This window comes from Callionymus lyra, chromosome 6 (genome assembly GCF_982586985.1).
Source record: "Callionymus lyra chromosome 6, fCalLyr1.hap1.1, whole genome shotgun sequence".
Classification (NCBI taxonomy): Eukaryota; Metazoa; Chordata; class Actinopteri; order Syngnathiformes; family Callionymidae; genus Callionymus; species Callionymus lyra.
In genome coordinates this window covers 29,554,961-29,581,063 of record NC_141823.1, presented here as the reverse complement: position 1 = coordinate 29,581,063, position 26,103 = coordinate 29,554,961, and the positions used below count along the sequence as shown (strand labels likewise).

The window sequence follows — 26,103 nt, the reverse complement described above, 5'->3', positions numbered from 1 at the left end:
TTTGGAATCATATATGAGACACATATTTGAAGTAAAATAAATATTTTATTATACTGTATATTGTGCAAATCTTCACATAGTATAAGTCAAACTGAATTATATGTCTTTCCCAGAAGACACGATATCCTCATATTAATCTTTATTTGTTAAATGCTACTGCTCCAAAATAGAATTCTTCACTATTTTCAACAGTACTGTGAATAGTATTTTCAAAAGTGCTTTGCATGCAAACTAAGAGAAACAAATAACAATTTGGTCACAAACCAGCTGTATTCTGGCTGAAGTGACTCGTATCACAGTGCTTTTCAGTGACCTTACAGACATTCTGTACTGGAACTCAAACTTTCACATTTTAACAAGGTAAAAAAAAAAAAAAGTACAACGCAACATCAGAAACAAACAATGAGGTTAACAATAAAACATTTGCTGTTCTGCAGTTAGAATACACATTTGGATGGTCAAACACTGGCTTATATTTCAACAAGGTAAGGCTCTTAAACAAGTTTGACGTCTGAATTCAGATCCAATCCTCCCCTTGACTCATTCCGGCTGTTGACATCGCAAACTTAATTGCAGAGTAGAAAGGAAAAAAGTTAGAGTTTTCTCTATTTTAGGTTTAGAAATATTGAAACATTCACACTATACCTTTAGATATGATTTGTCTCAGAGCAGCTCATCCTCAACGACATCGTCCACACTTTCGGATATAGACGCAGCTTCTGCGTATGTACAAGGAAAACCATAATAATTTAGTGTACACTTCACCAATACAATACAAAAGCACAACCCTATACATCTAGAGATATTGTTTTTGTGTGTCACAGCACCTGGTCTTTCATATTTAAAATACATTTTAAAATGGTGGATCATATTGAAGCATAGTGTTTCATATTTTCCCCTGTTTTTCTATCCACATGCTTGAAAAAGGCATGTAATGTAATTTAAAAGCAGCTCACTCCAATTACAGACCTTTTTTTGAGATAACAGTAAAGTAATGTTAATGACAATGTGGTTGTTTTTTACTTCAGTTATCTGTGCAAATGGGATGAGAGTCAAAATAAACAAAGCAAATATGACAGATTGTTCGATTATAATTAAATTGCTCCTGGATGCCACATGATGGCGCTAAAAGCCTTTATAGATGACTGTTTAAGTGTGACACAGGTGCAGTATAATAATAATAATAACTCCTGAATAGTTTGTGCGATTAGAAAATTGGTTTCTATAAAGTGGGAAACTACTGTTTTCTAAATAACAACTTGCATTACAAGTAGTGTACAGGTTTTAGATTGTAGGTTTGTCACACAAACAGAAACCAAAAATACATAATTTGGCACAGTTGATGAAAAATAACAAACCAGCAGGGGCAGTATATGCATTATCACACACATTCAAAGCAAGTACCAGTCAGTCTTCTGCACTCACCTGATAAGCTTATACAGGACATACTGAGTTCTGAAGACGCTCCAATCACATCCTCCTATAGGATTAACAATAACATAGATTAGTAAAAACAAATATAATTTTAACTTTAGTCAAAGCGTTTATCAATTTGATTCCTACGATGACTCACCAGCATTCTCTGCAGGCAGCCTGGATAGTCTCCTTCTGCTCTCCTATCCGCCCCTTCATGGAAGCTGCCGGCATGACCCAGTCTGATGAGCTCTTCACCAATATCAACCTCCTGAACCGCATTCATGTGTTTGGAGAAAGGGAAATTGAGCAATGAAATGAAACCAAATATAAATTATACACTTGAGTCTGACCTCGCCGTCCCTGTTGTCATACAGTTTAACGCTGGGCCAGGAGGAGATATCCGAGTGAGAGTAGCTGCACAGTTTGGCCTGCAAAGGTTTCCAGTTAGCACAGTGTGTCAGTGCTTCGAAGACGTCCAGGGCTTCCTCGGCCCACACCTCTTCTGCAGGACACAGAAGTCTGTCAGGCCGAGGAAAAACATACATCATCTTTCCCTCTAACTGGCGTGTTTACCTCTCGGCCGCACCCCTGCTAAGCTGCACTCAATAGCTTGAAATGGCAAGCTGAGGAAGTCACTCCTGAAAGGTTAATGCAGATGCAAAAGCTGTTAATAGCAGCATGCCACATGTCTGCTGAGGGAAAGAAACTGGACAGTTTACTTGACGGACGGTAACATAAATACGGGGATCCAATTTAATTCTTATCATATTTATGTTATGCTTTATATATATATATATATATATATATATTTTTTTTTGTTTGTTTGTTTGTTTTAATGTTCAATTAACATGCAAACGTTTACAGCCTATGTTCATTATTGTGTTGCAATCAAACTTCCAGCTGCTAGGTGGCAGCAGTCATTATGTCCTCTTCAGCGAAAGGAACATGGAAATTCTGCAAGATCCCGGTGATGACCGAGGACGAGAAGATTCAGTCGACTTTTAAAGCTGATGTTTGGCCATTTTTCGGTTTCGAAACAAAATTAAAGTAGTTAGGACTTTGTCAAGAGTCATGTGGTCTGTAAATTCTGAAACTCCAGAGTTAATTTTTCGAACAATACTACAAATATATCCTTGTTACTAGAGTATCACAATACAGTATTTAGCATATTTTCCACTGCATCGTGCTAGGCTTAATATCAGAACTTTCTAAGGTAAGGTAAGGTAAAAATTGTTTTTTCCAAAAGCCACAGAAAATAAAGCCATTTTTCATAAAAAATAAATCTATATAAAATAAGAACAAGAACAAAGAGAAAATTATACAATCTAAGTCTAAAGATAAAGATAAAGAACATAGATCAAAGAAAAATAAAAAAGACAAAGGATACAAAGACTAACATAGAACAGAACATCCAGATACTTTTACTCCACTCCTGCCCCCAAACTCAGAATAATACAATCTAATAGCCCGAGGAATGAATGAGTCCTTGAGTCTATATGTTTTGCACCTGCGAAGGAGCATTCGTGCCAATACACACCTTTAGCTTCAATACTAAAATACTGTTCAAGACGTTTGGCAACTTCCAAATATAAGTTATAGCCTATATTGAATTGACAGTTTTCCTGTAAAACTGTCAATTTTCCTCACCTCATCCGGCAGAGGCTCTCTCTTGGTAGCTCAGCATTGTCCCCGTAGTCTACGTAGTACAAGTCCACCAGTTCAGACCCTACAGTCCCCAGAACCCTGGCCCGGTTCCACGTGCCATGGTCACTGTAAGGAGCAGCCACAATATCCCCCACGACGAGTGTTTCCACCTGCTGCTCCTTTAGAAAATCGAAAACATTTGATTGATTGTGATGTTAAAACTTTAAATAACGACACTATTTCCAATCAAAGATCCTCACAGTGGAGCCGCTGCTATAGAAGAAACTCATCTCTTTGGTTAGTTTGTCCAGCTGAAGGCTGCGGACCCCCAGGATCTGGATCCAGAAGTGGTTTGGGTTCTCTGAGGCAGACACGTAAACCTCTAGATGTTCATCCGGCTGAAAGCTCAGATCTGGGCTGGGAACTAGAAGGTCAGAACAGAAAAAGAAAGGTTTAGAATGAAAATGGATAACAATCATGTATTTGTAAAACACTAACTTTCAAACTTGGAGATGTCAGAGAGCGACTCTGTGGAGATGCTCTTTCCCTCGTGCCCCTCCGACTCGTCTTCTTTCATCTCGTGCTGCTCTTTACAGTCTGTACCTTGGTTATTAGATAGAAATTCTGAGGTTCCGATAGTCTGGACAGAACCGTTCTTTCCAGCCTGATGTTTGGTTCCGTTGCTGTTCAAGCATAAATGGTTTTCTGAGTCTCTGACATCAGTTCTGAGGTTACCCATGGTCTGCCCGCGTTTCTTCCGCTGAGCGGATGACTGGACTATCTTGGCCCTCACCAGCGAGTCTTCATGAACCTTCTCCAGTACCAGCTCCTGATAACAAGAAGAAAAAGAGATAGATGGCCAGGTCGTCAGAAGAAGCAATAACAACAACCTTCGGCTTTGTAAAGAAAACATGATGAAAAATAATCAATTTGGTGCTTTAGTTGTTTTCGTGTTTTCTTTGGAACAATTTTACGTTGATAAACCATTAACTTATACCCACTCTGGCCTGCTTCACTGCCTGCTTCGTCCCAGTGATGACAACTTTACTGATTCCTTGCTCGTCATTTCGCTTGAGAGAAACATCGGCCCCTGTTGACCTGGTGATCAATTTAATGCTTTCTCCACCACGACCTGTGACACGCAAATACAAAAACTTTTTAAGCAATACTCATCCGTCTGGACAAAAACTGACCCTCTGGCAGGATAAATGTTTGTTGGGCCTAGACCTTCTGTACCATACCTATTATACGTCCGCAGGCGATCTGAGGAACCTCCAAAGTCTCCACCACTGGCTCACAGTCACTGACCAGGTTCTCTAGGATGCAGCGGGCCATCAGGACCTGCTCGTCCGAGCCCTGCAGCTGGAAGCACATGCACGCCTGACCACTGAGCTCTGAGGAATCTGACACCGCCCTGACCTGAGCGCCAGACTTTTGGGTCACCTACAAAAACAAGAGAGTGCATACAATAAGTGGGACAGCTTTAAACAAAACAAATGCAAGTGGATCGATTTCTTTACTGTTTAAAATTATTTATTTAGAAAAACGTAAGTAAAATCATGTTTGTTACTCTCACAACTCTAGGAAAATCATGAGGATGTAACTAGAATTTGAACACTTTATTTTTGGTTTGTTTACAGGGTGAGCACACGAGAAGTATGTGCGTCAGTAACTGACTCCCTCACCCACTACACTACTTCTGTTACATAGACCCGCCAACCTAGAATTCTCTGAGGACCCAGTTGAGAATATGAGAGGCTTATTCATGCTTGTAGGTTGTTTGGACTTATTTAACTGATGTTATATCCTGGTCGCAGTATGAACTGAACCAAAATGTTGTACTCCTACTACTGTTCTCGCTGTGTTGCTTAAATGTTGAACTATTAATACAACTCTGGGGAGTCTATGGACTGAGTGTAACTTCCGGACATGAAAAGGAAGGGTGGTCAAAAAGTAAATGAAAAAGGTCAAACTAAAAAGGTTTAGAAACATAAATATTATTATTATTATTATATTTTTAGTTACAACAAAATCCCAACTTCAAAAGTTAAACTTTCTGTATACCAAAAAACTAAAATTGTGATGAAAAAAATACTTTGTCAAATACAAAAATAAAGTGAATATATCAATAATATTTTTCATAAAACTATATCTTTCATAAAGAAAACACCCACTTGTCGACAAATCAATCATTAATTTAAAAGAAGTGGTGATGGAGAGATACTTGCGCTAATCTTAGACGATGAAAGATGATGAATTATTACCATGTCCAGAAATTTCGCGTGATGCTTGGAAATGTTTCTGCAAGCTTCGTGCGAGATTGTAATCTTGTTTTTTAGTTGATCTGGTTCCTTATCTGTTGAAGATTCCAATAAAACATTAGCCCCAACAGCCAAAAAACGAACAGATTTCTAAACAGACAACTTTGTAGGAGCAGTAACTCACGGCTGTTTGAACTACTCATGTGGCGATAGACAATGTAGCCCATGGCTGCTCCGACAGAAATCCCAGCTGCCAGAGCCACTGCCTTGAACGAGCCTAGGTTGGTGTTCTGACTTTCCTTCAGTGCCTCCATGGTCCGGCGGGCGGCCAGCAGGATGCTCCAGCTGAGCACAATATAAACAACAATTTTTTAATCAAAACATTTCATAACAATGTTGGGGAAAAAACAGCTCAATTCAGGGGCTTTAAAAAGATATTGGATTCCAGTGGGCCGCTTCAGTAAGCTTCTTTAAGATTAGACTAAATCTCAAATAACGCTTCATCCAAAACACTTGGCTATGATTGGTCAGGGCCTTGGGGTGAGTGACAGCCCAAATAACACAAGCACATGTTATCAAACAAAACACACAAGCACCAGCAATGAGTTAACTTTTTGTATGTTGTAAAAGTATACAAATCATAAGTATGTTGGTCTGTTGAAGCACAATTAAGAGTCCTTGAGCATTGAATTAGGAATTTGAATAAGTTTGTTTTTGATGAATGAGTCCAAAAAAACCTATTATAAACACATTTTTGATGGTCTTGGTCGATGTTAAGACACCAATTCCTTATTTCAAGCTTCTTTTTCTTTGCATGTACAGTAGTAGGTTTAGCATTTACTTATGTGTTAAATCTGAATGTGTAGATATTGTACTAAAGTCCTTACAGCTTAAAAACTAGAGTGATACAGAAGGTAACCACTATGCTGCAGCGTCCGTCACTCTTGATTATAGAAATCCACAAAACCGCATAACCACTCATGATTTGACCCTTGCATAGAGAAGTGGTAAAAGGAAATCTAAGACAGAACTATCTAAAACTGGAAAACAGCGGAGAAGAAATGGATAAAATGAAAAGCGTTTGAGGTTTTCTACTTCTTGTTGAATCCGAGGAGCTTGTCAAGCAACCACACACACCTCTTAATGTTGCATTAGGATGATGGAGCGAATGCGTTTTAGCACCACTTGAGGCTCATGATGCTGTAGAACAAAGTGCTTGATGAACAAGAGCATCAAAATGCAGTTATGCATGTAAGTCCACAAGCACCACTAATCTCTGAATCTCAAAACCTTCTGAGCATCTTTATAGAAGATTATTATTCACACGCAGGCATGAAATATCGGGCCGTGAGCGGTCACAAGACCGCATGGACAGGTGGACAGACATGCCATCTCACTGGGGAAGGAGGGCTTTGAGGTTGCAGGCGACAAACTCATGGAATCTGGACACTCCAACGTCCATCTTGGCGGAATGGTGGCAAAAAAAAAAGAGTGGTCCTCTTTATTGTTTACATCTGAGATGATGAGTAGGAAAGGGTTTCAGTAGGAAACAGGGGGGGAAACAATTAAGATATCCATGAACAAATATAACTTTGAAATAATACAATAGAACTTACTGACAAACAAATGCAAATTGAATTACAGTGAAGTATCTTCCAGTAGGGAAAATTTGATTATTTAAACAGTATTTTCTTACTCAGTTTAACTTAAAGAAAGTTATGTGTGCCTTTTGTTGACCTTGCAAAACAAATTCAAAAATTGTTTTGTGAGAACCAATTCAGTTAAGCTCAAATAATAATAATAAATAACACATGATAAGCAGGACATGGAAATATAATAAATATATAAATATATACACTTGATAAAACCACAGCATCCTTGACACATTACCAACAACTCTCACCACGATGTCGTGTTTTAAGTTCATGGTAAGAAGGCGAGGCCGTGGCTATTTTAAAGAATGTTTCATTTTAATTCACTAAAAAACAACATCCGACCGACATGACCGCAAACGCACCTCATCAATGCGAGCTAGTCAAGCTAACGTTAGCCAGTTGTTTCTCTGCACATGCGGAGGACGCAAGTATTTACAGAATAAATAAATACCTGTGTGGAATTGTCTCTGAAATACATTCGTTATTTGCTAGCACACAAATGAAAAATAGATTTAATTGAAGGTAAATGACTGACACTCACAGACCCTCGCTGTCTTTCCAGTCGACCTAGGACACGAGAGACGCGGAGTTTTCCGTCAACAGAACCGGAAGCGGCAGTGTATCAATATTAAAAAGAATCGCATAAAAGACAATTCCGCTAATGAAAACATTTTAACCGGTATTTGTTGTATGATTAATGTCATATGTATTAACTAGTAAAATAGAATTAACAACGAGCGTTGGTTGAAATCAAGTTTCTTAACTGTAATTTGAAGAAGACAGGAAACGCAGTTGCCAATGTTGACTTGACAAAAAAGCGCTATATAAATAAAAAATTACTTACTTACTTACTTATACGTCAGTTCCAATATAAAAAGTTGTTTCAAAAACTGTCTCAATTAATCTACAGTGTTTAAAATGAAAAAATAAAATATAAATTTCATTTTTTCATGTTTTATGAACATTATCTGGGTGTGCTGGTCCTGACATTGTTGCTCAACAGGTGGCGTTTGTTCTTTGTCCACTTCCTGGAACATATCTGCCTCCGACATCTTTTGTTGCACACATCTTGATGACATGCCGATTGAAAACAAACCATGTTCATAAATTCGTTTGATTTTTTTATTACAGCAGTTGTTGAATTTACAATTATATGGGACTGAACTGCTCCACAGTATTCCATGCAAGTGTTTACCTTTAACAAGAACATCATTGTTAGAGACAGCCAGTTAAATGACGAGTAATGCACCAGAATGACTCTCTCGCACAGTCAGGACTCGTTTCCAGATCATATGGTGGAGACAGTAGATGGAGAGGAGGATCCTTTTTCCATGCAATACATGAGGTACAACATTCTTAAGTGTTTGGGCAATTAAGTTCTTATTTCTTGGGAATAAATCACGAGATAGTAACTTCTTATTTACCTCCACTCCTGTATCAGTAAGACTAATACAATCTAGAAACGACCCACTTGAGTTATACATTTTTGATGCTCGTAAACGACAACCTGAGCTGAGTAAGGCAGCAGAATGATATTAAGCACCATCAACAACATCCCTAGAAAGCAGAAAAACTGCAGTGGACACGTGTATACGACTTTTTTTTTTTTTTTTTAAGAGAAAGAGATTCATTCACAGTCCAAAAACCGCTGACTTAAGATTGCCTTTGTTGATTGTATACACAAGCCAAATGTGACGCGTCCATCAGCGCCGTGAGTTCAGCACACAACAGCTCAATAATTATACCACATCCTTCGATGATAAATATAGGTTGAATCCAGAAACCATCTTTACGAATTTAGACAGAGTGAAGGATGTGTGTTCAGGGTAGAAAAGTAATTAAAATCTACACCGAAGGGTGTGAGAACGTTTGTACATACACACAAATGTATCCATTATTTTACCACATTTTAAAAGGAATAATTAAACAACCATGTACCAAAGTAAAACACCAGAATGATCCCTTATAAAACAAAATCTCAGCTCCAAAAAAAAGAGGTTTAAAAAGATCACGTGAAGTCAAATTCGACAACAAAGAGTTAAAAATTCCATGGTTGATGAATTGTAACTTTTAGCTCATGCTAATTTGTTACACAACATTGACACAAAAATGCACGTGAACAATAAAATACACGGAAAAGTTTTTGCTTCATGGATCGCTGTGGAGCTTCCTAGGGATGGCGGTGACCATGCAAGAGTCCGTCACGGATGATGGACACGAGAAATGTGTGAAACACAAACAATCATCATGCCTTTAGAAAACAACCTCAAACCAGAAGATAAATAGTCGCCCCTTTCTTTTGGCTATTTTTCAGTTAAAAATAAAATTCTTTGGAATTGTCTTTTTTTCCCCTGCTCATCAGATTGCTGAGAGTTTGTCAGTTAAATGTCCTGGGAGCATCAACAGAACCGCCATGTTCTAGTTTTTATAGAGTTATGGCACCCGTCCAGGAGCGACCGGTTCCCAGTATTGCCACACATTGGAGTTTCTTTCAAAAAGGAGAGTTCATTCCAAGCTTGGTTTCAAACTGCAGCTTCTGTCTCTTCTGGTATCGAACCCGCACCCTGCAGAGGACATGTCAAAACAGGGAATTAATGAAGAGTTCACATTAGTGTCAACATCAATGCGTTTCGTACCGGATCTCGTGAAGCTTCACCACTTCGTTAACCAGCATCACCACTAGAGTGGAGACTGACACCAGCAGCCAGGCCAGCAGTGGAATGTCCTCCAGGTTGAATATGAAGGAGCCCACCTGGTTGCGCCACAACTGGTAATCTATTGTGGCCTGAACGATCTGACCCAGCAGGCTGCAGGAAGGAGAGTCAGTCACGTCACCAGCCTCGCATAGAAGAGTATTAAAAAACAAGGATGTGGTGACACTCACACGACGACTACAGTGAGACACCACCAGGTGTTGCTGAAGGGACTTTTCCTCCACAGAGGCTGAGAGCGGTGGACGTAGCTGAAGGAGATCACCACTGACAACACAGAGGGTGTTATTCATGAAAACAGAAAATAAAATAAATGTTTAGAGGATCTACCTGTGTGTAAGACCAGGAAAGCAGCCATGACCTTCTGTGTTAACAAAAGACTGTTGGACAGCTCGTTGAACCAGCGGGGGGCGCCGTGCGAGGAGCTGCATTAGACCCATTATTAGTACGTCCATGACTATTTGGGTTGCATTCTTCTCACCTGGCAGTGAGGATGTGAAGGCAGGTGCCAGTCGTGTTGGCGGCCAATGAGAGCTCAGTGCTTTTGAGACAAATCTCCTGCAGCGTGAAGCCAAAGGCCAACAAGTAGGCACACATCGTGAGGCCGAACTTCAGGAGGAAGCAGCCCAGGAAATAGTGCTGCGTCTGCACACAAAGTATATGTTACACAATGATATGTGATACAACACTTTGCCAATGATATGATGCAAAATATGATTAAAGACAGACGCATGGGTGGGAGGGTCACTTCAGACTCAACAGGTAAACTGTCATTTATGAAAACCAAAAATAAGTGGCCTTGAAAGTTAGATTTCATAATTAAAGAGAAGAAAAAAAAGACTTGGAGTAGTAAGTAAGTAATTATTATTTCTGAAGGGCCTTTCGGAGATCAGGAAATAGAAGTATAAAGTTATAATGTGTCCAAATAATACTAATATAATTTATGTGGGGTTCCTTTTAAATGCATTTATTTATAATATTTATAAAAAATAATAATATATTGCAGATTTAAAACATTTCTGGAGAGCAGCTGAAAAAAAACAACCTTATTTTATTATTAGTTTAAAAAAAAACATTGTTGTTGTCTTTACTTTAACAAAATTCCGTGCCCTGGTTTTATCAAATTATCATTCAAGAAACTATATTTCTCGAATATAAACTTTTCATTTTGATCTTCAAAATGTATTGGTTCTGAATGGTACAATGAAGGTTAACGACTCCTCGCAATGGTGTGTTTGTTAGTGTTAATGTTTTAGGTTTTATTAAAACGAAGCTGAAGAGGAAGAACGTACCTTGCGAGGAATAGCAGAGAGGTTCTTCCCTGTGGCGACAGTCATTACTGAACTGTCTGGTGGTTTTCCAAGTAGTGAGACACTGTAAATATGAGAATCATAAAGTTACCACAGAGTCTTATTCAATAATGTTTGTGTGTGTGTGTGTGTGTGTGTGCGCGAGTACCTAAGCAATGGGCAGCTAAAGCAGGACAGCCAGAGTATGTCAGTAGTGTTCATCGGAGGAGGCAGCTGAGCGAGACAGGCGAGGAACTGCAACATCGGGTTTAAATGAACATGAATGTAGTTACAGAACATTTATCTTCATCGTGACTCAAATGTAGCAGTGAGCCGTCTCACCTGGACGATGACCAGACTGAGCTGGCACTGGAGGAGGAACAGGAAGCACTTGCGAATTCCATAGGTGGTGTGTCGCGCCTGGAAGAGATTGAGAAAAGACTGAAACCAAATCTTTAAAAAAAAACAAAAAAAAACAATACAACAACTAAAAATGTAAATGGCAGATAAGTTTAGTTACAGACAGGGACACAAGAAAGGAGAGCCTTTCACTTAATGGATGGATGGATGGGTTTCTTGGTTTGAGGTCAGCTTGTTGCACTTTAGTTAAACATTGTCTAGGAAGGTGCAACGATGTTGAGCACAGTCTGCGTTTTAACAATGAAATCTGCATCATGGTTTTAAGAGTGAAAAAGGCGAAAACTTGACTGACAGACCTGCTCGATGAGCTTGACCATGCTGACACTCTCCCCTTGGTGGAAGGTGACAGAGCTGCCGAGGCTGTTAAGCTGGCCAGACAGTCTCAATGGAGTTAGACCTTCAACTTCTCCATTAAATCCTCCACCTGTAGCGTAACCAAAAGTCTCCCACGAACACTGAGATGGGTACAGAGGGTCCAGGGCGATACTGTGGAACAAAAAAAAGAAGGAATTTACTCAACATTGAATTAGATAATATTCACATTGTAATCATCAGATGAATGTTTTATTCAAGTACCTACCTCAGGTCACTCTGCAGAAAGAGGCGACCGTTTCTGAAGTTAGCAGAACTTCCTAGACAGCAGGTGACCTCCCGATTCTCCTGCATTATCTTCATCATTTCACACATTGCTGTTGAACAAAAGTAGTCAATACTAGCGCAGCAGAAAACACTATTGTTAGAGCATTATTATATAAAGTGATAACTTTCAAAACTACATAATAAACATTTCAACAACGTTATCTTGACGAATCTGTGTGAGAACATCAGGCTTCTAGTGGAAATTCCATTTCTAAAAATGCATAACAAACTCACTGTCAGGTGTGCAGTCGGTAAAAAGAGGCACCAATAGAGGCACGTTGTCGATGTTCTTCAAATGGGGTCGTACTTGATGAATTCCTCTCGGAAGTTTAGCCTAACCAAAAAAAAAAGATAACCATTAAGCCATTAAGTTTCAATGTTCTTAATTAAACATTTTTATAGTCCAAACATATCCAGTCACATATGGTTGCCCTACAACAGGAAGGTCTGGTACAGAGAACTGCTGGGGCAGTGGGACCATGACCAATTATTTTGCCATCAACACATATTTTTGCTTTAAGCCAGTTGCATAATAAATTATTCATAGGTTTGTTTTCTGTGCGCTCAACTGCAGGACTGAACATGTCTTTCACTTTCATACTACCAGACACACAGCCCTAATGAGATGTAAATGTAATTCATGGTCAGCTATTTTAGTCAAAAGTTGGCCACATATTCAGAAACATTTACAGGAGCTTATATTCAGCAGCCATTTAAAAAACAATCATCTGTTGCTCTGTCTGTTATTACATGGTTCCATGTCAGACAATTTCTTGCTTAGTGTGCACTGAATGGTAAATGCTAGTGCTAGAAAAGATTTGAACTGTTGAGCCAGACTAAAGTAATGTTGCGTATAACATACCCTATTAAAGTCTTCCAGAAAACTGGGCACATCACTGTCTGTGGGTTGAAAACTAGCATGGTCAGAGTGAGCTTCTTCTTCTGGCAGCAGTGGACCTTCTGCCTCGTCCCGACAATCTATGAGATTCCAGTCAAGCAGAAGTGAGCAAAATAATAATAATGATGTATTAATTTAAAAACTCAAAATGCAAAAGTAGTTCAACAGCATTTTTTTTAATCAAATATTTTTTTCTTTCCGTTTAATGTTTAGCTAGTTTAATATGATGGGGATAAAGAGTGTTAATTGAAAATCAGTTGTAAAAAAAGATAATTTCTTGATTCATAGTTTCTCGTAAATAAAACAGTTTATCTGTAAGCAGATCAAAGTTGGTCATTCATAACTAAAAGTCATCATTTCTCTTGCATATGTGTAATTGCAACTAAAAAGAGAACAAAATAATATTTGGATATATGTTTTAGGCTAGTACTTAAACTACTAAATTACTCGATAGCTGGATGTGCAAAAGGTACTGTACCATGGTGGAGGTCTTCATGGAAGTTGTGACTTGGGCTTGATGGAACGCCGTCACAAGGACTGTCTCCATTAGGGGTCAGAGAGATGTGACAGTTCCAGCCTGTCTCTAAACCCATCTTCTCTGCAAAAACCTGCATAATTCCATGTTTGCTTTATTGACTGTGGCATGAAAGAAATGAATGGGAATTGTAGTGAAAAAGAGTTTTTGCTCACCTTGCTGCGGAGTTCATCTTCCATTGAGAAGTAAACAAAGCGGATGCAGGCAGTGACCAGGGCATCGATGAGTCTGACAGTGTCCAACCTGGCCTGGAACTGTGACGACACCATACCCATGAAGATTTGACCGCTAAGAGCCTGCACACAGTCGTCCCTTTCCACACCCTCACCAATACCCTCTGCACAGACAACAAGATACATTAGATTGTGAAGGCTTGGGTGTGACTTTCTGTCTCATCTGTACCATCTGAGCTCCAGCTGTTCCTGCAGGTGTGGTGTTTGATGGGGGTAGTGGAGGGCAGATCCAGCCCAGAGAAGAGGCACGGGCCAGGGGCAAGCTCAACACACTTTCCATTCAACTGACCAGACAGAGAAACCTGCATGGGTTTGTAAGCAAAAGCAGAGCAGTAGCCTGAAAGGCAGGCACGCTGGTAGAAGTCCAAAACCTTCTTTCTGTAACAAAAAAAAACGAGAAACATGAATTTCATGTTAAAGCATGCAAAGCAGGAATCTTTCTGAGGCAAGTTCACCTGTCGGAGCCTGAGAGGGGGTAGATATCACTTCCATCCCAAAAGTCAGTACAAGCTTCCAGAATCAGATCGGCTGAGCCATGTGACAGCATCTGAACATTGTCTATGTCAAAGTTAGGCAAGGAGAAATGGAAAACGGTGGTTAGAGTTGAGACACTAAAACAATTCATAACAAAGAATCTATGTAAACTTACTGGAGGATGAGTCCCGGACGAACAAATTGATGAGGTGAGAGATTGGCGGTTGACCTCTGGCGAAGTAGTGGGGGCGACGAGAACTCTGCTCTTTATTCTTCTCTCCTGTCGGCAGCTGGTAAAGAGCTAAGTGGTTCTCCTGTTTGAAGAGTTCTCTGGCACCAGGAGTGAAGCCTGACACATGTTAAAACAGTGCTCAACAAAAGTAGTCTAAACTGGAACACATCATTTGGTGCATCATCTCACCGATGAGCCTGGAGAGCTCACAGAGCCCCCAGGGAACGTAGACCGGCAGCACCGTACCATGACTCTCCTGCAGTGCCAGGTTTGATAGGTGGTCAGAGAATCGACAGAGCTGCTTGGTGACGCTGGCGTTACAGAGGTTCAACATAATGTTCAGGCCTAGTGGTTTAAGCGAGGGGAGGTGACACTGCCAGGAAAGGTCGTCGAATTGGATGCTGGCTGGGTTCTGCTGGTCCTGTGAGAGACTAAGCATCTCTAGGTGGTAGTCACAGACATAATCATCTGCTTCTGCATCAGGGCAACCCACTGCAAATTCCTAGGGAAAAATTAAGAAAGAAAATGTGATTAGTATTAGCAATTAGCATTCATAAAAAGACAACGACAGAGTTGTGGCTTCATTGCTTGCCTGGATCTGATCATCCTCGCCTCCCTCCGTGTCGTGGCTGAAGCTAACGTTGGATCCAGAGTGGTGTTTGGTACGAGTATTGGTAGGTTGACCGGGACGTCGTAGTCGTACAGTATCAGTAGAGTGCGCCGTTTCGTAGGACGCCTCACTGGGCTCAGGAGCTTCTCCCTGACGTGCAGAAGACTCCACTGGCAGGCATAGCAGTGCTTCTCCTTCCTCAGGCTGTTAAACCAAAAGGTTTCAAATGCGACAATTATCAGCAATTGAGTTCGACCCAAATCACTTCCTTAACTTAGATAACACGTTTTCTAAGCCCTAACATCCCCGAGATTAGAGTGCGGCCAGAGTAACACAGTATTTGGTGTGATTTAAACGGATTTTAAAGATGTAATAAATAGCTAGTATTTGGTAAATAGATATTTTTTAACCTGCATTCCACTAGAATGAGCTTCTTGTCACTAAGGTTGTACAAAAGGTTTCATCAAAAATATCAAAACAATCCAAGTAACTATTCAAGTAAATATCTTAACAATGAAACAGGTAAACATAAAAAAAACACAAATTAAATCTTATATCAGAGCAAAACTTAATTCACAACGCAAAATAGAATAACAAAATCTAAGATCTTCTAATATACATGCAACATAACTCTCTAGCTTGAAGTGATTATTTTGTTTAAAAAAGAAAAAAAAAACTTTAAGACAAATAAATGAAATGCCACTTTAAACAATTGTATGAGGTCCATCAACACTTTAGCTCTTGAGGGATGTGTAGTCCATGTGCACTGAGCACATTATTAATGACATGCAAGAGTGAGACTTCTCAGTCAAGAACTGAGAAGGGGAAAAGGAATTAAGATTTCTTAACAACACAAGTTAGAAATTCTGAGCTGGTTCCAAACACTTACAACGCCTAATGCCGATATATTGTAAATTCCTAGTTGTGTGCCAACAAGGAAACCTTCACATTCTTCAGTGAATATGGATCATATTAACATAACAGGTCAGTCACTTGTATAACTGGCTGTTTAGAGACCGTCCTATCACTGTGATAAAGAGTTACAGTATCTTTAGCAGAGCAGCTTTTACAGTATGTTGGTTCACATAAGTAAGTCATTTAGTAAGTCATTTTTATTTGTATAGCGCTTTTCCAGACCAGGGTCACAAAGCGCTTAAACAATCAAAACAATATTCAATAAAGTATACATTTTAAAGATCAAGATAAAACTGATAACACAACAGGAGTTCCAGAAAATCAAGGAAAAGCCTGAACAAATAGAAAGATGGGTACATTTTCAAACACGCACCTCTTCTTTGTCATCATCAATTTCTAATCTTGAGTAGGAGTCAACAGAGAGGTCATCCTGCAGATCGTCCTGGCTGTTGTGTGGCGGCTCAACTCTTCCACTGAAGAACAGAACAGTTTCTGGACTAGGGTTTGCCCATGACAGAACCCCCTGCTTGTCCACACAACATAGCACCTGCAAATAGACACAAGTGAGGCAACTATTCATTTACAACCTTAAAATACAAGTTCTACCTTAAAATAGATTGGTGGGCCTAATTTAGTATTTTGTATAGGTCTATTAGCAATACTAGGCAACAAAAATGGACCGAAATATATTAGAAAATACATTATATATACTATTATAATTATTATTTAGGGAAAATTAGTGATGCAATTGAAGAAAAACAGTGTTTTTGCAGAATGATGAATTTCAATTGTGCATATTAACAAAATAAATAATACATTTACTGAAGAAAGCCTTAATATAGGTATACAAGTTAGACACGTGCATTTCTTTTTTTTATTTTAGTAAATCCTGATCATAGCACATCGATTAATTTTTTTTCTGATATTCATTTTAATCCAGTAAAAATGTATATTTGTGCACAACCTCAAAGTTAAACACTGATTTTTTTTATTTATTTAATTAAGTAGCAGCTTTTATTTATAGTAATGAACATCACATTTGAAACTATTGCTTAACAAGCATTTGCCATAAAAACAAAAAAACCTTTACACTTGGACACAGTCTTTATGAGGTACTCACAGTGACTGATCCAAGAGTGTGTAGAAGGCTGGATGTGTAGCAGAGGGTCTGAGATTCTCCCTTTAACACACACACAAAGTGCCTCCACACACAGCGCAGCATCTCCTGCACACAAGCAAGTTATTCATCAGTTACTTTCACGTCAGATAACATATCTTTAGCCTTTATTCGATCTAAAGACTATAAAACTGGATTCTATTCAAGTGAATACAAGCAGCTCTAAAACCATTTGAGTGACGTAAAGCTTAGAGGCAGGAAAGGCAGTGAACAAAAGTAAAGACTTATGTGAGCCGCAGTGCGTCATCAGCAATCACATCATTCATGCACATCAGGAATATCAGCAACGTATGAGCAGAAACTTGCTTCAGTGAAAGCTCCATAATGATTCAGTGAACTCCTTTCCATCTGCCCTCGCAGTGGCGACATGGTTTCACAGCAGAGGACAGAGGGAGAGGAACAAGTGAAAATTGACTTTCAGTCATGCAGTGCAGATATGCAAAGGAGAGGTTTTTGCTGAAGATAAATCAGAGAGTCGACTTCGATGAATCTTGGAAAAGGAAAATAATCTGTAAATTTCCTTTCATGAGTTACATTAAAGTCAACTGGGTTTGGTTCATGAGTCGTCAGCATTAATGTGTCAAAGATCAAACTGATTTCACCAAATGTGACAAAAATTACACCCAGAAGTGGATTATATCCTATACATGCCGACTGCTCATCCCAAATCAAAAACCATATCTCAGAATAAATACAATTAAAGCAAAATGAGAAACACACATAGTTGTCCATGAAATAAAGTGGCAAATCAGGACATTCATAACCTCCACCATCAGTTACCAATATGATAGAGAAGGCTAAAATGTGGGAGTTGATCGGATAAAACGACAACCATGTGATTGTGGCTGTGATTGATTGAGAGCTCTGCAAACTAAAAGTCATTGAGCAAGTTCGGCCTTCAAGGTCACATTGGAAGTCAAGCGAGTGGAGAGAAAGGAAAGGAGGGAGAAGGGACAATACAACAAGACATTATACCTGCGTGGAAACCACTTCGGTGTAGCTGCTTAGAGTGTCCTCAGAGAACTTAGCAAGCTGGGACAAGAGAAGAGGCTAGTTAAAACCCTGATGGACGCGGCACTTACGCTTGCTCTCCACATGGATGCGTCTTTACAATGTGGTTGGATTACTGAGGCCGAGGTTGGTAATACGTTTATCATTTCCATCAGCAAAAATGATTTGAGCCTTTAGTACATTTGGATTTGTTTGGTGCCAGTAAGCGACAATCTAGTAAGACCGAGTTACTGGTTATGCAAGTTCCAGCAACGGCTATCTATATCGGGTTTTTTTGTTGAACAGGAAGTCATTGGTCAAATGAGACAATTTAAATTACTTAATCATAGATCTACTAATTTCCAATTTTCTTTCAATTATTTTTTTTTTACAATTAGTCTCATGATTTTGATAACCCCAAACTTTCTAAAGTATCCAAGACGATCCTATTCCACCCAAACCAATAATATTACGGTTGGTTAAAAACAGTTGAAAACAAGAAACATTAGTAGATTTAGTTTTCCTTCATCTCCTAGACACAACAGAGAGTTAGTAAATTCATACAATTTCAGGATTGGACATGTTATTACCAAGCCAGCTGGTGATGCGCGGCTGAACTCAGCCAGGACTCTGGCTTCTCCAAAGGCATTCACAAGGACCCACATGACGGGGAAGAGCAAGGGTAAGATGGGTAGAACTCCCATCAGCTGCAAACAGGTCAATAATTTATTCAGTCGATTCCTGTTTTATTTGAGATATTGTGTTTTCTGGTATTGCTTTGGGAAATGTATGCTTAGACTACTGTTAATGTATTCATCATTTTAAAATAAAACTAACATTTAAGGGTTGACAAGTTTTATTGAAAAGCAGAAAAGGGTTTTACCTGAATCTGAAAGAAGTTGTAGCAGGGAGGTGTGAGGCTAGGAGCGTCACAGAAATACCGGATTGTGTTGACAAGGAAAAACACCACCTTTAAAAAAAATGACAATAGAAAATGATACGATTCAACTAAAATAACTTTCTTGCACTACAACAAATATTGATGTTCAAGTACCTTTGAATTGTTAAAATCAAACATTAAACAATTCCTTGGCTTACCAGAACCACGGGACAGGCGAGCTTGGTGATCACTGACTGCACTGTGAACCTCTCATTGTCAAGAACGGTGATTGGACGTGAATGAGCCACCTCCAAACTATTCCTGTTGACGAAAGACAACTAATAAATACACTTGAAAAGACAAACTTACATTTCTTTTAATGACTTATTAAGGTACTTACCTCACCATGTCCAGTATAGGGGTACGTACAACCCTGAATAGTCGATGTTGCTGGGGACTCTCAGGTCCTCTTTTCTCATTAACTCGAGGGGAGGGGGTTGGGGAGAAAGGTGGAAATAAATCTCCTGGCTCCAAAACAATGTGTTCATCATCCTAAAAGTGGAAAGAAAATGCAATCAATCCAAAACACCACCAATAACACGTCACCAGTTACACAAGGGGATATGCATCACTTTTGATTATTAAAGTGGATTCTATGAATATTCATGTTCTGCAAACTTGGATTATCAGTTCTTTGAATTTTTTTTTTTGAAAATCTCCACTTCATATAACCCGTTTCATTTAACACAGGCATGGGATGATTAAAATCCCATGTGAATGGACAACAGTTATACAACTGTAGTCCTGGGTTGTTTACTCTGAGCTCATTTGCAGACTCTTCCCTGGTGTAAAAAGATGGCCGCCTATGATGCAATACAAGCTTTAGATGAGCATGATTCAACAGCTGTGATCAACGATTAGATGTTAAAAATAGACTGTAAACATATTCTAAAAGTATATTTAAAAAAAAATCAATTTCATTGACTCACAACCAGTTTTCACAGTAGCAGTACCGAATCACCATATCTGTTTAATAATGCATTCAGAATTGTATTGTGAAATAGATAAATAAAACTTAGGTAGATAAAGAAAAATGAGGCTTATAATAATGAGGCAGAAAGGTTGCACATTTGGCAACAAGAGCAAAATAGCAGAAAAATGTTGTGAAATTGCCGTCCCTCAATGACAGTAGTTCAGCGTAAATGAAACTAAAAAAACATTAAGACTTTGAAAAATATGTCATGACAAAAAAACGAAACTAGTGACACATCAATATATATCCACCGGGCAGACTGAGAGCAAAGATGTAAAATAACACACCTTGATCCCTCTGAGTGATGCAAAGGTCTCCTGACCAGGTCTAAGAGCGATGATGTCTCCTTCCACCAGCAGACTAATAGGAAGATTTACCAGCTGTGAATCACGATATGTCCAATGAAGTGACCACGAGGGGGACGAAGGAGTGTACAGGTCTGGGTAAAGAGATGATGACCAACGTGCTTCACCCACTGATCCAGCTAAATAATCTATAAGGTGGAGAAAAAGAAAATAATTTGTAGCTCAGTCATCCAAATATAGGCTAATTGATGTCAAATAATACAGTTTAACATTAATTAAACAAGTGCAAATTTAGAATAGTGCTCACCACTGAGCTGATTGATGATGCATTTAAGACGCCGGACCATCTCACTCCTCTTGAGCCTCTCCTGACGTCCCACAAGCAGCAGGTTGAGCAGAAAGAGAAGGAGTAGGGCTGTGGCGTTCACCAGCTCAATGCCAGAGCTAAAAAAGAGAACGATTCAGCCACTTTTAAATGCTAACTTTAACTTGAACTAAACTTAATTTAAAAATGCACTGCAAATAAGTCGGCACATCATTTGATCGTTCACACGTTCTTTGATGGCATGAGACAAGCTTTTTAAATGTAAATATGGCCCACAATAAAACCAATGAAATATATTTTTACCTTCCCTCAGGCTGGCTGCCATGGCAGCAGAAGAGCCCCAGTACCACCAGTAAGGTGAAAGCTGCACCAGGCCAGTGCAAACAGGAGTGGCGGTTGCCATGGAAAAGGAAGCTAGTAGCCCATTGTTCCTTTAAACACATGACAAGTATTAAAAAATGATAGTAAGATATGCATGTTCAGTAAAGGGCTTGCTTTGTTTTTTATGTATACCTGAACAGAGACCCGGCGGCCTGCAGTCCTCTGGTGTTGCTCCAGAAGACTGTTAAGCTGGTTCCGGAGCTTCCCGAGGGCCTGGCCCGTTGACAGGCCCAGGACCCCAGCATCTTCCTCCTGCGACACCAGAAACACAATCAAACAAGGTGTCAATCAATTCAAAACACTGGCAGAAGCCAACGCAAACACCTAATGCTTGCAATACGAATAAAAAAAATCCAAATCCAGGTTTTACAGTAAACAGCAGAATATTAAAGATGAACTAACTCATGCATAGTGGCAAAAAATATTTGGCAATAAATGGCACAAGAATTCTTATCGATACATGCACTAGTCTTTAACACACAAGATGGATGGGTTTGACTAAATTATTAGATTAATGTACAGACATGTTTTTTTGGTATTCTGAAAGTTGTTATGCATCTTTTATCAGAATAATGCCTTATTAGAATATAAAGAAAGAACAATTGAGATAAAATGTGAAATGAACAAAGGCTTGCACCTTCACTTTCCTCAGGCTCTTATTTCCAGTGATTCATTTTTAATGCAGAACCATGCTGCAGACAGCACAATTTGATCCGAGCACGCTTCAATGACCATGATCTAGTTGAAATAATGAGCTAAAATAAGTCACCCATCATCTCTTCATGTTACATAAGGCTACATTGTACGTCACACAAAACGATGACAGGAAACAGTGATCTCTAATGGGAAAGCAACCTTTTCCCACACTCCCCTTCACTGTGAGTGTGCGTCTCTAAACACACACGACTGATGGGTAAGCTCTCCATCCTACACGTCAGAGCCAAAAATATCTACTCGTTTTCCCCTGAGTATCAAAGCTTGGGGGGGATGTAGCGCTGTAGTGGAAATGATCGAAGGAAACATCCACTAATCACAACAAAACAATATTACTACCAAATAACTGTATTTACATAGGTTTTTGCATTTATTTTGCCCTTATAATTTCCCATCTTCAAGATTTGCTAACCAGTGCATGTTTGCCAATAAAGCAGTTAAACTCCACCAACCCAAAGAGATTACATATCTCTTTAAGACAGAGGGCAGCTGTGTGTAAGAGTAAGTGATTATGTAAGACAACATGGCACTCAGGTGCTGACATACAGCAGCACACGTACACAAGAATCTTCTGTTGAGTTTGTTGAGCGACCAGGAAGTTTCTCCTCCGTTCCATGAACGTGATTTTGTGTCTGCTTGGAGAAAACCCTTCCTCTACATCTACAGAAGAATCTCTGATATCGCACACGGAGGCGAGTGTGGGAGTTTATGCAAGAATATGACAATGAATCACTACTGTAGGGTTTTGAACAAAGATGTAATGTTCATTTCACTGGCAAATCTATTTTTTGGCCAATAGAAAACATAAATTAAATCAGATTCAATACATTTTTAGATAAATATTTTTTGTTTACAAAATTATTTTATGGACACATATCTACACTTCTTGTTATATGGTTATTATGACTATAATCTGAAGTAGAAATAACTATTTGCTAACTATAACATTACAAGAATGCATTTGACTGACTTATATTCACCGAGTTTAACAGCCTTGCGTATAAACAAGAACCCCCCTAGGGTGGTATTGTTTTGTAGATCCCACTACAAACAAAAACTCACCTGCTTCTTATCCTTCGGCTCCATGGCAACTACAATCACTCTGCATGCTCTGCTCCTCAACCAGCCAATGCCACTTGGCAGAGCTCAGTCAGTTCAGGACCACACAAGCCAAACGAGGTCCCAGCACCCGCAAGGGTCCGGGGTCGACCACTGCCCAGCCGGGGGTCAATGCAAAGGCTGCAGTGTAGTCGGAGGAAGATGGAGAAAGCAGGCGGGTGCAGCCTTGGTCCCCCACCTGGCAACACCTCCTGCTCCACCTTCTCTGCCAGTGTGACAGCAGACAACAGCAGCGGAGCTGAAGCCTCTGGATTATTCTTACTTTTAATTTCAAGGTTTATAAGCAGGTCAGATGCCACGTCGGGATCCTCGTCATCCTGCAGACTTCTGGGGATAAAAGCATATTACATGAACTACTTAATAAGCACTCTTGGATGAGTGACAACTTTAATGGCCTGCAAAGTGATATTCAAATTTGGATCACATGTATTTAATACTTTTTAATTACCATGGTGCCATCTTAACACCAGACGGTCTTGGGCTGCTAATGCTTACAATCATAAGAAAAGCAGTGCAAGAAATGAAAAAGCCATTTTAAGATAACTAAGAATATGGTGCATTTGTAAGACTTTGTTTTTGCTTTTCCCTGTGGTGTAAAAAAGCAGAAAATAAATTTTCTCCAAGGGAGAATCAGACAGAAAGCCTTTTTTAAAGATGCCATTTTTGATTCTACACTACCCAGGAGGGGAAGAGCTTAAAGGTTTCTTCAAGGTGATAAATGTCACTGCAATCCTACATTTTGCAAAGCCACACCTATGTTGAACCATTAATAGAAACCACAATAGAACGTTTTTTCTTGAATGAAAAGTTACGTTATTTATAGTGTTCGAAAACAAAAATAGAAAATGATAATAATTTAAAGGAGTTTTTTTATAAAGTCAACTGGCCATAAAACAAAACATTGGCGAGTTATGTATTGACTATTGGAGACCATTACGATAACTTTGAAATAAAAAATGACAATATTCTCAGAATGCGATTTTAGATGAAACATGGTTGAAAGCTATTTTAAAAGGCGTTTATTATGTATTAATGTACTCAAGGGTACCTGGTGAAAGCAGGGGGGGTAAAAAAAAAGGGTGTGCAGTTATTCTTTGACATGGTGTGAGTGTTCAAGCTAATGGTTCCACTTGTTTGCATAACAGTTCTCCTGAAAAGCAACAACCCTTAACCCTTTTGATTCTACGGACACCAGATCTGACAACATAAGCACCTTCATACGGCACAAAAACCCACTGAACCCCAGAGTCAGCAGTCTCCATTGGCAGAGGGGTCACAACGCTTTTAGCCAAACAGAGGAGAGACGGGCAGGGCTGTGAGCTCGTAAGCAAAATTTCCAATGATCTAAACATTTGGTAAACATTTAAGCCACTTTAAAGTTAATCTTTATACAATGTCCCTGCATTGTTGACAATTGTACAATAAGATTGAATAGATTTTAATCACCCTGGTATTGGCTCTAAATAAAAGTATTTGACAAATAAATTAAAATAAAACTAAAATATGGAACTTGTGCAAGAGACTAAACAAAAGATAGTCATTTGGATTAAGGAACTGGAACATCGAGAACAATAGCTCGCTACACTGTTGCAGAATAAATTGCTACACCAACATATAAATTGCTACACCAACATATGATAATCTTTTCTGTCAGAAAGGTATTGCTTTGCTCAAAAAAACTACAGGAATGTGTTTTACTTTGAGATATGGACCAGGACCACTTTAACTCCTTCAGGTAGTTGAGAAAATTCTTACTGGGTCCGTTCCCTTTGCAGGTTCTAAAGGGAGATCGAACAGGGTGGTAATCTAGAATAAGAAAATTAATACTCTTGTTGAGATACATTTGAAGGTTTTTACTAAAATGACCTCCCAAAAAGAAGGTACAGAAACGTCTACTAAACACATAAATAAAAATCATCATAAACAGGTTTGAATTGGAAAAACATCCACATCAAAAAGTTAAATGGCAACTTAGACTGAAGTGTTATTATTGTGAAATATAAACAGGACCTCATAGATTTTGTCGAAGTTTATACAAAAATACCTAAAACCAAATCATCTGAAATGTAAATGGTGTTTCCTGGAACAGGTAGGGGTTGGTCGAGATGTACATGACGTCTACAACCAAACAGGTATAAACATTAAGTATATGTATGCATTCTTAAAATTACAAACAGTTAACTAATGTTCTTAGCATATAACTATAGACTGAATAAATACTAAGAATATAGTTATCGACGTGATACACGATCTTATTCTTTAGATATGTGTTACTATGGCACAATTTTAAACTTAACAGCTAAAACTATGTCAAGAAAACAAACTTTGAATATTAGTGTGATGATCGTTTGTTTATACAATATTGAAATAATGTGATAAGGTGAACGTTCACGCTGTATTGACACATAACATATACTAAATACTGTCATTAAAAGTAGTATAAATAAACCAACCATGACAAGCCAACAGAAGTCAAGATTGTTGAATATATTGACGAACATTAATAATAACATTACAATAAAACAAGATAATACGTCAGCAACACTTCAAGTTGAGTCCATGACAGTCACTAGCTAACCTGTCCTTTCTAATGCTAACAGCAGCGAGCTACAGTCGCACGTTGCATTAGTAGGACCACAAAGAGCGATTTTAGATAAACGGTTACATTCTTACGTTTTCTCCGACGGTCACGTTGTCGATAAGTCCCGTTTAAAAAAGGTGTTTATCCTCGTAGGTGGACTTGAGGCTTGGGAGCCTCTACTGTTGAGCAGCAGCCATGTTGAGCGGCGTTCTGCCTAGTAGGACGGATAGTGCGCTGTGATTGGTCAGAGTAAAGGTAATCTCTGCGCTGATTGGATGAGAGGAAAGTGGGCGAGGACAGATTTATCACGGGTTCACTTCGGTTTTCAGGGATTTTGAGGCCAAGATCAAAACCATCTAATATGTCATCTTATTCTAGTTGACACACTTTAAGATCAGTTATGTTAAACAGCACCAACATTACATCAGGCATAATGTGCGTGTTGTGGGTTCAAAGACACACTTTAAAAAGATTCACATATCTATAAATGTGATTTGTATAACTTGTTACTTCTTATTCCTGAACTTTACTTCCTGGAGTGAACTTCCAGCCAACTAAAGTCCATAACTCACTGAGTGAACTATGGCTCCATTTTAATCTCTAATAACTGCTGAAGTACAAATACAGACACGCCCGTCAAGTACCTTGGCAGCCTGCTTACAAATA

The 26,103-nt window shown here is 39.0% G+C and overlaps 2 protein-coding genes across 5 annotated transcripts; both read right to left on the bottom strand.

Moving 5' to 3' along the window:
* Positions 1-25: 25 nt before the first annotated feature.
* Positions 26-7,653, bottom strand: tdrkh (tudor and KH domain containing). 2 transcript variants are annotated; one of them, XM_087794654.1, is made up of 14 exons: positions 7,518-7,653; positions 5,506-5,666; positions 5,325-5,416; positions 4,302-4,503; positions 4,062-4,192; positions 3,559-3,889; positions 3,321-3,484; positions 3,064-3,239; positions 1,990-2,054; positions 1,767-1,918; positions 1,574-1,684; positions 1,426-1,480; positions 646-719; positions 26-565 (listed from the first exon to the last, which is right to left on the bottom strand). In XM_087794654.1, the coding sequence occupies exons 2-13, from the start codon at positions 5,633-5,635 to the stop codon at positions 664-666; spliced, it is 1,665 nt and encodes a 554-aa protein (XP_087650780.1). In that variant the 5' UTR covers positions 5,636-5,666; positions 7,518-7,653; the 3' UTR covers positions 26-565; positions 646-663. The 2 variants fall into 2 exon arrangements, with proteins under 2 accessions (XP_087650780.1, XP_087650781.1); XM_087794655.1 differs by having other exon boundaries at positions 7,522-7,539.
* A 431-nt stretch (positions 7,654-8,084) lies between these two features.
* On the bottom strand, positions 8,085-25,652 carry tmem94 (transmembrane protein 94). Of its 3 annotated transcripts, none has more exons than XM_087794648.1 (32): positions 25,530-25,652; positions 22,800-23,183; positions 21,156-21,275; positions 20,946-21,073; positions 20,625-20,761; positions 20,300-20,505; positions 19,380-19,531; positions 19,198-19,300; positions 18,983-19,069; positions 18,690-18,806; positions 18,085-18,141; positions 17,053-17,157; positions 16,306-16,479; positions 15,000-15,221; positions 14,597-14,909; positions 14,351-14,524; positions 14,157-14,259; positions 13,871-14,079; positions 13,624-13,805; positions 13,412-13,541; positions 12,898-13,013; positions 12,270-12,369; positions 11,977-12,085; positions 11,693-11,882; positions 11,319-11,396; positions 11,146-11,231; positions 10,980-11,061; positions 10,169-10,332; positions 10,018-10,112; positions 9,861-9,954; positions 9,613-9,783; positions 8,085-9,540 (listed from the first exon to the last, which is right to left on the bottom strand). In XM_087794648.1, the coding sequence occupies exons 2-32, from the start codon at positions 22,821-22,823 to the stop codon at positions 9,468-9,470; spliced, it is 4,101 nt and encodes a 1,366-aa protein (XP_087650774.1). In that variant the 5' UTR covers positions 22,824-23,183; positions 25,530-25,652; the 3' UTR covers positions 8,085-9,467. The 3 variants fall into 3 exon arrangements, with proteins under 3 accessions (XP_087650774.1, XP_087650775.1, XP_087650776.1); XM_087794649.1 differs by having other exon boundaries at positions 22,800-23,180; positions 25,530-25,648; XM_087794650.1 differs by lacking the exon at positions 18,085-18,141.
* Between the last annotated feature and the right edge of the window lie 451 nt (positions 25,653-26,103).